General features: G+C 41.7%; 1 protein-coding gene across 9 annotated transcripts; it reads left to right on the top strand.

Annotated features, from left to right (window-relative positions):
* The first annotated feature begins 1,007 nt into the window (after positions 1 to 1,007).
* Positions 1,008 to 15,924, top strand: DMC1 (DNA meiotic recombinase 1). 9 transcript variants are annotated; one of them, XM_077340949.1, is made up of 15 exons: positions 1,647 to 1,745; positions 3,062 to 3,203; positions 4,155 to 4,242; positions 4,413 to 4,457; positions 5,958 to 6,104; positions 6,646 to 6,728; positions 7,432 to 7,484; positions 10,078 to 10,119; positions 10,347 to 10,419; positions 10,907 to 10,998; positions 11,976 to 12,049; positions 12,132 to 12,246; positions 13,226 to 13,286; positions 13,858 to 13,974; positions 15,046 to 15,924. In XM_077340949.1, the coding sequence occupies exons 3-15, from the start codon at positions 4,186 to 4,188 to the stop codon at positions 15,113 to 15,115; spliced, it is 1,029 nt and encodes a 342-aa protein (XP_077197064.1). In that variant the 5' UTR covers positions 1,647 to 1,745; positions 3,062 to 3,203; positions 4,155 to 4,185; the 3' UTR covers positions 15,116 to 15,924. The 9 variants fall into 9 exon arrangements, with proteins under 9 accessions (XP_077197067.1, XP_077197061.1, XP_077197069.1 ...); XM_077340952.1 differs by lacking the exons at positions 1,647 to 1,745; positions 3,062 to 3,203 and adding an exon at positions 1,008 to 1,223 and having other exon boundaries at positions 4,158 to 4,242; XM_077340946.1 differs by lacking the exons at positions 1,647 to 1,745; positions 3,062 to 3,203 and adding an exon at positions 1,008 to 1,223.
* The last annotated feature ends 154 nt before the right edge of the window (positions 15,925 to 16,078 follow it).

Raw genomic sequence — 16,078 nt, 5'->3', positions numbered from 1 at the left:
AAAAGGGACTGGCCTGACTCTGGGGAAATTAGCTTTAAATGAGAAAAAGTGAAAGGGGTTATTCTCCACCACTGTTTACAGAGATTTTTCCCTTAACCAGGCAGATATTTTATGGGAAAGATTTTATGTAGAAGAGAAAGGGGCAAAATGCATGCACAAACACTCTAAAAATACATACAAGAGGATAACTAGGTAAATCAGGGAGGATGGAGGGAAAGTTTTTTTAGGGGAAAGGTAATATTTACCAGTCTTGCAGAGGTCCAGGAAGCAGCAGCAAAATGGCCATTAGTTTCACAAAGTTAAGAGAACCCACAGAGTGGGGGTGTGGCCAAGAATGCACACACAGCTATGGAGCAAGATGCCAAGGCACATCTGAAACTGCATCTAAGCATGTTTAGAATCTCCCTACCCATCGAGGGATAATCACAGATCACCCATACAACTGACAGTGGAGGCAGAAAAATGCCCTCTTTTTAAAATTCACAAATAAAGTTCTAGAAACACTTTCTAGCGAGTGAACCCCACTCAATAAAATAGGATTTGCTTCTCCATAGACCTGGGTTTTATCTGCACTGGGAAGGTGAAGGATGGTAGTGGATCATTTCTCATGTAAAATGTGGCATGCATGTTCATTAAAAATATTCCCAAACAATATCCCGTTTTTTCTTCTATGCTATTTACATACTGTGTTCAAAACTTGATGAGAGGCATGTATATTTTCTAAATTTATCTGGACAGAGTACATAATATGAGAATTAGACTGGTTCTTCATGCCAAAGGTATATTTTTGCTGGTATGAGATGATGAAAGCCCTAAAGTATAAATATGGTCTAAACAGCTGCATAACATCTGAAAAGGGAATACTTAACACAATTTTCCCTTGTGCTTTGAGATGACTTTGTTGTGACAATCAAACTGTGGAAAACTGCATATCTCTGCCTTCCTCAAACAGAGTGATATTTTCTGTTTCTCACACCTTCCTCAGTTCCTCTTCCTTGCATTCCAGATGGGTTGGGCAGGATGGGAGCTGCCTAAACATTCCCTGTAGATATTTCTTATCAGGTGGTCAGCAAGGCTGTGAGCCAATGAGGAGCTCAACACTGAATGTTGGTCCTCTTCTCCCCCTCTGGGCCTTGAAGCTGAATTTTACATGATCTGAATCTACTAAAAGACCCATTACTTTATGCTTAAGTGGCTGGTATTTCAGCAGTTTAGAGCTATAGGTTGGTATGGTGCCTAAACCATGTGAGAAGCAGCATAAATGTTGTTAGGCCGGGTTGCCTGGTATCAGGGCCTTCTGTCAGATCCAAAATACATGCACTCTTCAGAGTTTCACAACTGCCATTTCAGACATATAACTGACTTGAGAGTGATTGATATTATTTCGCCTTTTAGGTTCATTAGGCTTCAGTCATCCCTCACCCCATTTTGAGCCACTAGTTGCTGCCTCATCTGCCAGGTCTCCTCTCTAGTTTCCAAATTCCACTTCTCAGGAGAGCTATCATTGTGCAAATGTGGGTAAGAATGTTTAGAGCAGGGGTAGTCAAACTGCGGCATGGACTACAATTCCCACAAGCCCCTGCCAGCGAATGCTGGCAGGGGCTTGTGGGAATTGTAGTCCATGGACATCTGGAGGGCCGCAGTTTGACTACCCCTGGTTTAGAGTGTTTCCCATCTCTGGATGTTATTGTTTTTTACAGCCTTGGCCCACTCCGGAGCACATTTGTCTTGTTTTAGAAGCCATGGTGACTTCATTTTCTCCTCAGATTTGGCATTGCTTGTGCCTCACGGGATTGCCAACAGCTGGGGGGGGGGGTTTCAGGGGCGGGTATGGCCTCTCCATTCAAAAGAGACTTAATGTGTGGAAATGTGAATTGTATGGTCTTCATGACACAGAGTTAAATATCATCCCTTTATATCTGTGTTTTAAAATATTTGTGTGTGCTTCATACTGACCTCTGAGGAAGATCTGTAAAGGTCAAAACACGTTAAGTCTTTGGATGTTTGGGCATATGTAACTAATATATATGTGACCCACAAAGTGTCACTCCCTGCTGTTTTAAGTGTTTTTATATTTTTATATACTTGAGCCCCATAAATAATAAACAAATGATATATTTACACTAAACACATTTTTTGTTCTATGCCACAGTAGATACGGATTTGCCCCTCCACAAAACAGTGATGGCCTCAGCTGCATGTGGCAACAGCTGTCTCGTTTGTTTAAAACTGGGTGGACCCCCAATCACATATAAAATGAACGTGGGACTACAATTTTAGAATGTGAGGAATTAAACCCCCATGCCTACTGTTAACTTCCTTGTAGCCCCCCCCCCCCACGCATGCAAAAAAAAGCTGGCCTTCCAGACAGTTATGTTTCATATAGGGTTGCCAGGTCCCCCTAGGCCACTGGTGGGGGATGGGTAGGGAAGATTGCTAGATCAAGGTTGGGAAACTCCTGGAGATTTGGGGATCGAGCCTGGGGAGGACTGAGACCTCAGCAGTGTCAAAGTCCACCCACCAAAGCTCCCATTTTATCCAGGAGAATTGATCTGTTTTATGTATGGTTCTCTGTTATAACGTAAACCGCCCTGAGCCTCCGGGGAGGGCGGTATAAAAGTATGATAAATAAATAAATAAATAAATAAATAAATCTCCAAAGTTTGGAGATGAATTATAATTCCAGGTCATCTCCAAGTCTCACCTGGAGACTTGCATTCCTAGTTCTATGGCCTAGCCAAGGATAAAAGAAATCATGAAAAGACAAGCCACACGCTGAGATTGTTCATCTCTGTACACATTTATCCCTTCCACGTTAAAAAATAAATAAATGGAGGGGGACTACCTTCCACAATATGTAACTGAGGCAGACCTGATGTAATGTCCTAATGAGCTACTGTTTTGTTTTTTTTTGTAATAGGTTGTATCCTTTATAGTTTGAATCTAAGAAGCATTAGCCAGAGAGTAAAAATAAACACGTGCTATAGTATTGATAGCTTTTTGTCTGTCACTGTATTTTGAATCACAATGGACAAATTATTAGATTTTCTCTTCCTCACAGTGGTATCACCTGTCACTTCAATTGCATCTCTCTGAGTGATGGGGTGGCAGGTGTCATTCTTTTCCTGCTGCTGCAAGCATTCTACATTTTTTGCATAAGAGAAGAACATTTTTGGAAAGTCAAATCATGCGTTAATTCTGTGGTATTAACACCCATGCATGGAGACTTTATCATCTCCATTTCATGTGGGAAATTTTGAAATCACAAAATCATAAACATAGGGATTTTCATATGTGAGCTAAATTAGATAATGCCTTGCATGTTGCTAGCACAGAATACCCTTTTCATGTATTACAGTGATAATAAAGGGTAATAATACAGTGTAATAAAGACCCAATGCACATTTATTTTACAAATGAAACTAAGCACCAGTATCTGGATAAATGTGCAGTTTTTATTATAGGTTCAGCTGTATATGCATTGAATTGCAATAAGAAATATGTAAAGAAAATCAAGATTGTATGTACAATCCAGATTGTATGTACACTTGTTGTAACTTGTAGTCTTGGAGGCTCCAATGCTCAGCAGTGGGTGAACGACTGCCTCTCTAGGCTGAATAAATGAGCCACTGCTGCTGTATAGCAATGGAAGCATTAAAATAGGAGGAACTGAATAATTCTTTTAGACATATAAAACAAACATCAGGCACAAGTACTCAGCTTGCAAAAACCAACGGTATAACTAATGGATATATTGTCCCATAAACACCATCTTCATCAAAGATGTTTTTACATATAATCATACATACATACATAGAGTGAACCCAAAATGAAAATATCCATGCAAACATCCCAAAAGCAATCTCTGACATTTTACTGTGTCTTTAAAAAATTACCCTTGGCTTGGAAATCACTTCTGGATATACATTCGTCTTTGAGTTTCAAAAAGACCTGTATCAATAGAAATCCTATGATACGCCAAATCAAGTCTGTGTGTGTGGTTCAAATACCCTTCAGCTCAAATAACTTGTTTTTGGATTTTACTTAGTTGAGGTTATAAGAGATGAAAATTACAGTCATCTGACTGGCAGTAATAACGTATTCTAAACCTACAACAGTGTGACTGACATACCTGATTATTTTGCTTTCTGCAGCAGAACTGACTGAAAATATCTCTTCTCTAAAATGAAATCCATGGAAGATCAGGTGGTACAGGAAGAACCAGGGTACCAAGATGATGAGGTATGGATGCCAAGTTAATTAAGCAATAGTTCTTAACCTCTTAAGCCACATTTATAGATAATGTTCAAAAACTGTTATACACCATTCTGGGATAATAGATTATTAACTTTTTGCTTAAAATAAAACATGGCTGACTGTATATCAAAATAACCACTTTTTTTTCCATTTAGGAATCCTTTTTTCAGGACATTGATCTGCTACAGAAGCATGGGATTGTAAGCATATTTGTATACATTTAGTACATATACATATAGTGGGAAACAGTTTGTTGTGTTCAAGCATCTGACCTGACTGTTTCTCCACTAATTCAAGGACTGTTTAGTTATGTTTATGGGTTTGTGTTAATGGGTTTATGTGCCTGCCATTTTATCCCCTGTGTGGCTTACACTATTTCCACACTTACATTCCTGGCTAACATTGCCAATCCTTCCCAACTTCGCCCATCTTTATTCTTCTCTGCTGAAGTGCTGACCACTGGTATGAACCAATTTTAGTTGTTTACAGTCATCATCAGAATGATTTTATGTGTGGGCCAATATCAGCCTTCTTTGGGTTGTATAAATACCTGTAAATGAGTGAAGCCAAAACACCATACTCATCAAGTGACGTTCCCCTGTTTCTTCCATCCTTTTTTCTAATTATTATTTTTATCGTGTTTATAACAAAGAATTAGGAACAGTTAACAAATTTTAAAATAATAGTAAACAACAAAAGTATAATACTAAGAACAGCAGGTCAATATTTCTGACTAGCTTAGTACTTGTATTAATGCCAATAATCTAAAGAGCTATCAGAAACTATTAAAAAAACAATCCAGCCTGGTAGAATAGGAAACTATTAATCTATCACCTTAATAAAGCATTCAGGCTTACTTTAAAACAGCAGTGTGTAGTACATGCATCACAGAGAAATTAGTGATACTCTAGAGTTGTTCTTATATCTATTTCCTTCCATACTTTTGCTGTGGACAGAAGCACCCTGCTCCTAAGTAAATGTCTCCCCCATAATGTCTTCCCCCCCTGAGCCTCCGGGGAGGGCGGTATATAAGTATGATAAATAAATAAATAAACAAAATAATTACTATGGAACTCCTGCTAAAGGAAGTGACAAGAGTTCTAGACATGAAAGGAGCTATGGTGGTCATTTAGCCCAACTCTTTGCTCTGTGCAGAAAATATGCTACTGTTTTAATGATTTGTGTTGTTCTTGAACAAAGCAATTTGTTCAATACTACACAAAGAAAGCATAGAAATGTTTACATTTTTAATTATAGGGCACTAGAGACTTTTAAGCACATTTGTTAAAAATGAGATATGATTATGGCCTGTGCCATATTTCTGCTAAGAAATAGGGACATACTGTAGTCTGGTCAGTAGAAGAAATAAGACCTTTCCTGGAATAGTCAGTATTCTGATTTCCTGTCATGCAAAGGTTGGCCTCAAATGTCTACTTCCTGGAGAAGTGAGAGCCCCAAACAATAAAACAGTGTATGTTTACTGTATCCAGTTATTTTCAGAATTTTTATCCAATCTTCCTTTCTGGAACAGGTACCAAAAAAATCCATAGAATAACAACCAAAATACAATAACAATCAGATAAATTCCAACCTAACCTGAATACCAGCATCCAAAATCTCCTCATTGCAGTGGTTATTAGTGATTAAACTTCTAGATTAATTAACGTCAAGAGTTCAGGTCATATTTACTTATTTTGCAGAATGCGGCTGATATTAAAAAATTGAAATCGGTGGGCATTTGTACTATTAAAGGAATTCAGATGACAACAAGGCGGGCACTATGCAATGTGAAGGGACTCTCAGAGGTCAAAGTGGAGAAGATTAAAGAGGCAGCCAACAAGCTTATAGTAAGCCAAAGCTACTGCTTATACTTAACAACTATAAGTAATCCTTCAAGCATTTCCAACTGTCAGTGTCAAAACAGCTATAGGGTGAATATTGACCAGGGCAAATAAAGGGGGCCTGCCTCCCCTCAACCACTGCAATGTACTGTGAGCCTTGAAATTATACCCTCAGAGTCAGTGGACCACCAAGAACAGGGTGGGGGCAAAGTGAGGATCTGTAATAAGGGGAGGGGGAAATAAGCAAAGATTGCTTCCCCCTTCTACTACAGACAAAAGTGCCTTCTGCAAACAGAAAAGTTTAGGATTCAAGGTGAATTTATTAAGAAATATTGTTAATTTTATTTATAACAGAACTCTTTTGTGCTGTGGAGGGATAAATATGATGGCATAAATATGGTTTGAGCATGGCAACAAGCTGTTTTTGGTGAGGACCAACTCAGTATCTTGTGACGTTTCAAAGCAGCATCGTTCTTGAATCACACTGTTCATCTTGTTAGAGCCATCTAAAGCCATACTCATTTTGTTTGCTTCCTGTTTTCCCCAGGAACCAGGATTTCTGACTGCATTTGAATACAGTGAGAAGCGCAAGAGGGTATTCCATATCACCACAGGGAGCCAGGAATTTGAGTGAGTAAGCAAGAAACATTGCAATTTAACGTCCTCCCTGCACACTTTTTGTTTGTTAGTAAAGTCTACTTTCAATCTCAATTTAACATAAATAAATCTGTCCTACAATCCCACAAAATAAAAGAAAAAGACTGTATTCTCCTTTTTCCAGCCCCTCTCCATTCTTCCTCGTCTCCAGAAAGGGCCCCAGTGCTGGAGGTTGCTGGGATACATAGTCTGTAGATTTAACCTTACCAACACACACATCAAAATAATTTCTTTTGATCTTGTTTGTTATTATACTGATTGTTTAATTTTTCAGTGTGGAGGGTGACATGCAGTCCTTAACTGTATGATTGCCGCTTTTATGCCCATGCTTACATGAAACAGTGAAAAATATATCATTTTCTGAGGTAATCTTTTGAGTCTGAAGATCACTTGAATATCCTAGTCACATCACATGTCACAGTAGCAACTCCACAGAATGTATTCATTCAGTGTATATAATATGGCATTATAAAATAACAAGCAGCTCCCTGCCTTAAACTAACAAGCAGCAGGAACCAGTTAATGGCTAACACCATTCCACTCAATATGTTCAAAACAACAACATAAGAACCAATCTTTAGCACATTTTTCATTGAAGCAAAAAATCCTTTCATGTTGCTGTTCTCGTTTTAGACCCTGTTTTGCTTACTTTCTCTTTCTCTCTCCCATCTGTTAGTAAACTGCTAGGAGGTGGGATTGAAAGCATGGCCATCACAGAAGCCTTTGGAGGTCAGTAGTTGAATACACTAGACATGCATGTCATAAAAGACTGCATTTGTAAGCAGGATTTATCATGGGTGGGTGAGTCTATAAAGATGCCAGCTCTGAGCTGGGAGAAAACTGGTGACTTTGGGTTGGAGTTGGGAGTGAGCAGGATTGGGGACAGGAAGTGTTATGCTTTGGCGCCCACCCTCCAAAGCAGTCATGTTATCCAGGGGAATTGATCTCTTTAGTCTGGAAATTACCTGTAATCCCCAAGTCCCACCTAGTGACCAGCATACCTAGGTTGGAGTTTACGTTCACAAAGTGCCACAATAGATTTAACATTATGTACAAACTAGCCAGAAAGCCTGTTGCATAGCAGAATACAATGCGCCCTAGATGGGGCCTTGAACTGGCGTGATACTTTGGCTGCCTGGGTGCTCCTGGAGGGCAAGTGCCTCAACTGTGGGCTCCCATGCTGCAGCGGCAGTGGGGGCAACCAGTGTTGGCGGGCGTGCTGCCCTGCTGCCGTGGTGGGGCCAAGCAGCGCTCGAGGTGGCTGGTTCGGCACCATTGTATGGCAGGCGCCCCACAGCCAGGCTTGGCATCCTGCGGCTGTGGCAGGGCTGAGCAGCACTCATGGTTGCTGGTTCAGTGCCACAGGAGGTTGGGCCCTCCAAGCCCTGGCCTCCCATCATGCAGCCGCAGGAGGGAGGGAGATCCAAATGCGGCAACAGCAGGCCACGGGTGCAGCTGGGCCAAGCAGAGGGTCAGACAGGGCACTGTAGGTCCACTCCCTCGATGGCCAGGCTGTGTCTGGGCATGAGGCTTTCAGAGCACTGTGCGGCCGCCTTGTAGTGGTGGGCCATCTAGGGGCTAGCCCAATCAGGGTGCACCCAACAGAAGATGCCATGAGGCCTTGCTGCCTGAGCTGCCTCCTTATGGGGAACCATCTTCTGCTAGCAAGCAGGTGTTTGTGTGTGTGTGACATACATAACTCCCTGCATGTGGAACCTTGTGCAGCAGTGAATGCCTGGACCTTTCTTTTTGTTAGCTAATTCTCTTGCATGAGAGCACAGAGAGGCTTTTCTGCCATTTTCTGAGTGGCAGGCAGGCGGACCAGTGGAGTGGGGGGACAAGAGGAGCAGAAGGGACAGGGGTATGACACGAGAGAAGAGAGGGAAGGAGCACTTGGGCAGAAATGACGGCAGAAATGGAGAAGTGAAGGTGGGTGCAAGGGCAGGCAAAGCTGCCGAGACTATAGCAAGTTTCCCCCTTCATATGGTCTTTTTGCTGGTTGACCACTAGTTGCTCACCAGTGGTTCACATGTTTTAGGGTGGTAAATCCACTTTCCTGGATTTACCACATTGCGATTTAAAAATAGTGAAATTCTGAGCTGCCTATTGGACAGCCATTGGAATGTTGGCGACATCATGTGGAGGGGGCTGAATATGCCGACAACATTCAGAGGCTGTCCAGCTGTATTTTGCATGTGCAGAAATGGCCTGCGTTATTTTGTTTAGAAACTCCTGAAATAAACCGGTCAGGATAATTGGAAAGTTGTTTTATTAAATAAGAACTTGAAGGCGACTTTCAAACAAACACACCAACAATTCTTGGAATATAAACACAAGATATTAAACTAAGGAAGACAGGGTTGAACCAAAATAGATACGGGGAAGTGGCAAAGCTACCGTTACCGTAACGACTTGAAGAATTCTGTGGAACCAATAAGTATGACCAGCATCTTGGAGAAGAAAAGTAGCCCACATGCAAGCAGGTGGTGTGTGCATAGTGCCAAGAAACTTACACACAGAAGAGGAAGGCAGGCCCCATATTTAAGCAGGGGGCGTGCGGAGAGTTCCAGAACATGCACACACAAAACGATGGGTGCTATGTGTTCAAAAGGAAAATTGTAAACTTGGGCTATGGCTGATGTGATGCTTGCTATACCAGGTTATAACCAAAGATGTCAATGTATCTGAATTACAGGATAGGAGATTGTTAATATGGAACATCCTTTGAGTGGTCACTAACTGAGTTTTGCGGGTGCAACTGGGAAGGAGAGTTCGGGAGTAGCACTTTACCAGAGATCCTGTTGTCCTAAAGATATGCAGCCAGCTTTGGGTGGGAAGAGGAGTCCATTAGTGAGTCAGCCCCTGCCATCCCACTAAACCAATGTAATGTAAAAAGTCCAGGAAAGGCTGGAGACTTAGTATCTGGCTGGCATCCATGTTTTCTGTTTGGGAACAGATTGTGTACCTTTGGCGTATAGATGTTTTTGCCCTCCAAAGTCCATTTCTGCCCAACAGCATATTGCAAACCTAATATTAGATGTGTCGTGGAAGGACATTTCTATTTTTGAAGTCTATAAACTCCTCAAAGTAAGGAAGAGGTATGGCTAAACAGGTTAGATAGGGATTACAGTGGGGTGTAATGCCATAGAAACTACCCTCCAAAGTAGCCACATTCTCCAGGGGAGCTGTAGTCTGGAGATCAATTGTAATTCCAAGATATCTCCAAATCCCATTGGGAAGTTGGCAACCTGATGTGTTGGAAAGTATTCTTAGTATTCCTGTACTTTGCAAAATTTCAGTGTTTATTTTTCCTTTCTATTAGAATTCCGAACAGGGAAAACTCAGCTTTCTCATACACTTTGTGGTATGTATAACAGTCATACTGAGAATTATATCTTTTGTGTTGTGTTCAAAGGCACTTGGGACACTTTCACTTTGATTTTAAAATAATCCCATCATAATAAAATAATTGTTTCTGCATCAAGATTCAGGCATGGCATATTTTAATTAATGAGATCATTAAATACACCTGTTTTATGTTAGGGGGTTGCCTCTACATTAAACTTCTTCTTTCCTTATCATGTATTATAGTGACAGCCCAGCTTCCATCTACAGATGGGTACACTGGTGGGAAGATCATCTTCATTGACACAGAAAACACTTTGTATCCTTTTTTTTTTAAAGATTTAACAGTTTTATATAAGTTAGTCGGAAGACTTTCCTAGAGTACAACTGACAATTAAAAACTGAAACAGAGGAGATGCTTCAGGTAGGAGGTCTGAACTATAGAGCCATCTCTGGTCTTTATAGGGTTGGCAGCTCTGGGTTGGAAAATACTTGGAGATTTGGGGGGGGGGTGGAGCTTGTGGAGGGTGAGGGCCTCAGAGGATGCTGCCATACATTCCACATTCCAAAGCATCTATTTTCTCGAAGGGAACCAATCTTGGTTCATCAATTGTAATAGTGGGAGATCTCCAGGTGCTACCTGGGGGTTTGGCAACTACAAATCTTTAGCTTTATAGGATTGGGGGAACTTGCAGTACTTGCAGACCAAGTACTTCAGTGTAGCATATGAACTGCCAGTGAGGTTATTTGCTTGAGTATATAAAAATGAATTAAATTAGGAAGTCCTTAACTTCAAAACACTAAAGTCGTCCTGACCGTCTTCGTGACATTGCTGATCGCTTCAATGTCGACCATGATGCAGTTCTGGATAATGTACTGTATGCACGAGCATACACAAGTGAGTTTACAACTGAAGATTTGAGATTATTTCCATCGTTGTTGCTCTGTGTTGAAGAGTCAGTAGGAACGTTCCTTCCATTTTCCACTTTGACATTTAAGTTGTGTTCTGTTGATATGGACATGTCCAGGCCAAGTGGTTTGTTTAGTTAATAAACATTTCACATGCTATTATTTTTCTAGAAGTCCAATAAATAGTGCAATAGGCAGAAGTGATGGTGGTAATCCACGTAACACTTCTCACTTCCTTCAACAGAAGGGCTACATGAAAGTTCTTATTCTTGCTCCTTTCCAGTGGGAGGAATGACATTAACAAAACAAACATTATAACATGTTGTAATGCAATGCTATGGAATGCCAATAAAGGTAACGAACAACAAACGAACAATGAACAAACAAACATTATTCTGGCTTGTATTTCATTGTAAGTGGTGTCAACTTCCAAGTGGAAAAGACTCAAAGGAAACAAGGCATGATGCAGAGCTCATCATCTCTGTGCCCTGATACACTTTTGGAGGAAGAGGACATAGCAGTTGAATGACTTGTAGATAGATGAAACAGACTGAGAAGTTCTTTGGATACACCTCCAAATGATTGATTCTCCCTGATTAGGATGCCAGAGTTCAATGTCCAAATTAGTCTGGGTCTTTTGGTGCTCTTTGAGTCCACTTCTAATTATTACAAAGGAAACCGAAGTCTCAAAACTTTATGGATCTTTTGAACTGAGTCTAGTGAAACTTAAATGTTAATATTGCGAGCTTAAATGGACTCCGGGGAATGGTAGAGGACAAGAAGGCCTGGAGGATCATTGTCCATGGGGTCACGATGGGCTGGACACGACTTCACAACTAACAACAACAACTACTACTACTGCTACTGAAACATGGCACTCCAATTTCTAAGCATGCTGTATCTATACATGTTTATTTCAACGACTCTTTTTCTGATTATTTTTCCATGGTATTTCTCCCTCATCAGGTGAGCATCAAATGGAATTGCTTGACTACGTGGCTGCAAAATTCCATGAGGAACCGGGCATTTTCAAACTATTGGTACACATTTAATTATTATAGTTATCCGTTTTTCTTTTCTTGGATGCTTTCATAGTCTTTTCTCTCTCACATACTTTTGCAGATCATTGATTCTATTATGGCGCTGTTCCGTGTGGACTTTAGTGGCCGTGGGGAACTGGCGGAAAGGCAACAGAAACTTGCTCAGATGCTGTCAAGGCTACAAAAAATATCTGAAGGTATGAGGGAGTAAAACCTGTTTGAATGAACAAGAATGCTGGTGTGGATCAGTAGCCTGTTGTCACTTTCCAGTGCTGCTTTCAAATAAGATGTCACCGTAAGACATAATATGTAATGCTGAATTGTCAGGCTTCGTAGTGAGAAACCTATGCTCAAATTTCTGCTCAGGTTAGGAACCTAAAGGTTTGAGCAGCAGCATATTAAAATACAAATATTAAAATAAAAATATTTTAGTTCATGTAAAGGTAAAGGTAAAGGTATCCCCTGTGCAAGCACCGAGTCATGTATGACCCTTGGGGTGACGCCCTCTAGCGTTTTCATGGCAGACTCAATACGGGGTGGTTTGCCAGTGCCTTCCCCAGTCATTACCATTTACCCCCCAGCAAGCTGGGTACTCGTTTTACCGACCTCGGAAGGATGGAAGGCTGAGTCAACCTTGAGCCGGCTGCTGGGATTGAACTCCCAGCCTCATGGGCAGAGCTTTCAGACTGCATGTCTGCTGCCTTACCACTCTGCGCCACAAGAGGCTCTAGTTGAAGTATAGATAGTGGGAAAAACCAGCAAACAGGTCAAGAAGGCTGCGGATTCAGAAGAGGCCTTGGATAGGCAGGAAACCTTGGTGAGAGGAGAACCTTGGTAAGGGGATCCAGTCGGGTTAGAGTTGGCCACAGGGCCTGTGATGTTGGCATAGCTGATGTTGAGGCAGCTGCTGCTCTGTGGGTCCTCCTGGATCTTCTGGACGATGCCGACCGCCTTGTGGATTTGTTCGGGTTCCCCACTGATGGTCACCACCCGCTCCTGAAGGTTGATGCCCTCAGGCTTCTGCCTTCATTAACAGTGTAATACCAACCATAACCATAATTTCTCGTGGTTATTTGCAGTGATAGAAAGAAAAACTAGCTTGTAGAGTAGTGAGCGTATTTTCTTTTTTTTTTTTTATACCCACCTCTTTAATTTGGGCCTTATTTCTCACTGCAGAATATAATGTGGCTGTATTTCTGACCAATCAGATGACTGCTGATCCAGGAGCAACTATGACGTAAGCAACACATTATTTTCGTTGTTGTTTCTTTCATGAATCATAAAAATAGGAAGCAAGGTGAAGAAAGGAAAGGGATGTTGGTCCGTATGGATGATGTCAATGATATAAAAGGATCCTGTTGCTGCTGTTGATGATGATGGATGCTTCTGGCTCTGCTCCCTAGCTAAGGTCCCCAAAGCAGTGACAGCAAAGCAGCTATTGTAAGGAGCATTCTACATGCCATATGGTAGCCTTTTTCAACCTTTTGACCAGGGAGGAGCCCCTCAAATAATGTTTCAGACTTTGAGGAGCCCCAGAAGAGATGTCAGCAGGCCATGCCCCCTGCCACACCCCAGGAAGTGACATCACTACTCACATCCTTAGGCCTCCTTTTGCTGGGAAAAGCAGGAGCTGAGAAGATAGCCTGGACACCCTCCCATACCACATCACTTCTGAGCTCCTGCAGACTCCCTTCAGAGCTCCCATGGACCCCCACAGAGCAATGGCCCCCCTGATTGGGAATCCCTGCCCTACAATATAGAGCGTCATTATCCTACAGATGTCATCTGATTGTTATTGTTTCACTTAGCTTTCAGGTAGACCCCAAGAAGCCGATTGGGGGCCATATCCTTGCCCATGCTTCTACAACAAGGATTAGTTTGCGGAAGGGAAGAGGAGAGTTGCGTATTGCCAAGATATACGATAGGTAATGTTCACTAGTACAGTAGATTATATCAAAATATAGAACTGGAATCTAGTTCCAAATGGTGTGGAGGGACTGTGACTCACTGGTAAAGCATCTACTTGGCATGCAGGATATGGTCTTAGGCTCAGCCCCTGGTATTTCTAATTTAAAAGGATCAGAATAGAAAGAATGTGCTTGAAGAACTGTTGCCAGCCTGAGTAAACAATACTGACCTCCATGGATTAGTAATCTGATTCAGTATAAATGACAATAAAAAATGGGGGATGGGGGGAATTGGTACAGTGTGCTGACTGATGACTATACATCCACTGGGGCAGCTTCACCACGGCCGCACGCTGGCAGAGTGACTGTAAACCCCTATACTGGTGGAGATTTGGACATGCCGGGGAGCATATTACCAGCTAGTGGGGTCCCAAAGCAGTGTGGTAATGTCCCAAGAACAGGTACAAAATTGGGGGCCATCATAACTCCAAATTCACTTTTCCCTAACCAGCTGCTGCTATGTCCTCAGGAACTCAAGCAGCTCAGGATACTGACCTGGTATGCACCCAATCAGCGCACCTACCCATGCTGGCACCACTCTTCTCCAGCACCCAATGACAGCTTACTCCACAGGGGTAGTCAAACTGCGGCCCTCCAGATGTCCATGCCCAGGGGCTCATGGGAATTGTAGTCCATGGACATCTGGAGGGCCGCAGTTTGACTACCCCCAGATCACCCCACAATTCAGAGGGCATTTGCTGTGGGGAGGGAAAGGGAAAGATGTTTGTAAGCTGCTTTGGGATTCCTTCAGGTAACGAATAGCGGGATATTAAAAAAACCACTTTTGCTCTCTATTTCTTTTGTATTCTCCCCTAAAAAAAACCCTTTCAGTTTTCAGTTAGCCAAGATTAAAAAATTACTCTGGTAGTGTTGTGCCTCGTTCTCTTCCCTGGTCCCAATCAGGAAGGAGGCAAGGCCATTTTCAGACCCTTCAGTAGGAAGTAGGAAGTTTTGTTGAATTAATGGTTTTGTGAAAGAAATTGTAAATGTGGTATCTCTATTGTAAGGCCACTTTCTCTATTTCCTCAGCCCTGAAATGCCTGAAAATGAAGCCACGTTTGCAATAACTGCTGGAGGAATTGGAGATGCCAAAGAGTAGACCTAGTCAGAAAGCAACTGAGACAATGCCACCGCCTCAAGTTCTGTGATGCTAATTCCTGGCTATTTGTGTTCACTGCCTTAAACTCAGCTTGTTAACGAGTGAATGCAGAGCTCTTCGGAACTGGCAAAGCATGTTGGGTTTTATTGCTGTGGCAACCAGTTGCTGGCAGTCAAACTTTCTGCTTGCCACACAGGTCCAGTGTGGCAAGTCCATTGGTGTGGCTTGCTACAGGTAAGATGCCAGCATGTACAAAAATTTTAAGAAGCCAAGAATGCCCAACTGTCACGAAAATCAAGGCTTAGTGGGGCACCACAATATTTTGTATGTGTCTGTGTTGTTTTAGGCATATATTATTATTGTTATATCTTTAATGAATTTTTCAGTTTTAAACATCTCAGGCTAATTCGATACCATGCCTATACTTCTGCAGTTTTAGTAACTATGCATGTAAAACAGCATGATCTCGAGAATGAACTATGGTAATTAGTTACCATTTTAAAAATATGGCACTGGAGCTTCCAAAGATAGCACAATCTGGTATGGTAAAATGGAAAGTGATGGCATGTTTGTCCTGGAGAAATTGTAATTGTAAAGCCTTCAAAATTAAATCTGTCTTGACAGGTTTGTTAACTGAAGTTCAGTTGCCAGGTTTTAAGATCCAGATTTAAACATTTTATTTATGGCTAGTTTTTGTGTCTATGGAGAACATAAACTACAGCCTCTCTTCCATCTGCTGTTGTCTAACCAGCAGAAGCTGGGGAAAAATATCCTAAGTTGTTCCACAAATAAACTTACTCTATTTGTTCTCCTCTTTGTATGCACTCGTTAATAGCACATGTACATGTATTTGGTTCTCTATGTTTGATTTCCCCATTTGATGTGAGGTAGTGAATTGTTCCAGAATACAAATTACACTGATTTCCAGAATCCTTAAATCTGACTGACAACAGGGTCCTATAA

The sequence above is a fragment of the Paroedura picta genome, chromosome 5 (genome assembly GCF_049243985.1).
Source record: "Paroedura picta isolate Pp20150507F chromosome 5, Ppicta_v3.0, whole genome shotgun sequence".
NCBI lineage: Eukaryota > Metazoa > Chordata > Lepidosauria > Squamata > Gekkonidae > Paroedura > Paroedura picta.
Note: the sequence above shows the minus strand (reverse complement) of the source record. Positions and strands in the feature narration are given on the sequence as shown.

Bases quoted from the DNA above. Each gene is read 5' to 3' on its own strand.
- DMC1 (XM_077340952.1), top strand. From the start codon at position 4,186: ATGAAATCCATGGAAGATCAGGTGGTACAGGAAGAACCAGGGTACCAA. The intron at 10,120-10,346 runs GTATGTATAACA...CATGTATTATAG, and splicing joins GCTTTCTCATACACTTTGTG to TGACAGCCCAGCTTCCATCT. The intron at 10,420-10,906 runs GTATCCTTTTTT...AAAACACTAAAG, and splicing joins ATTGACACAGAAAACACTTT to TCGTCCTGACCGTCTTCGTG.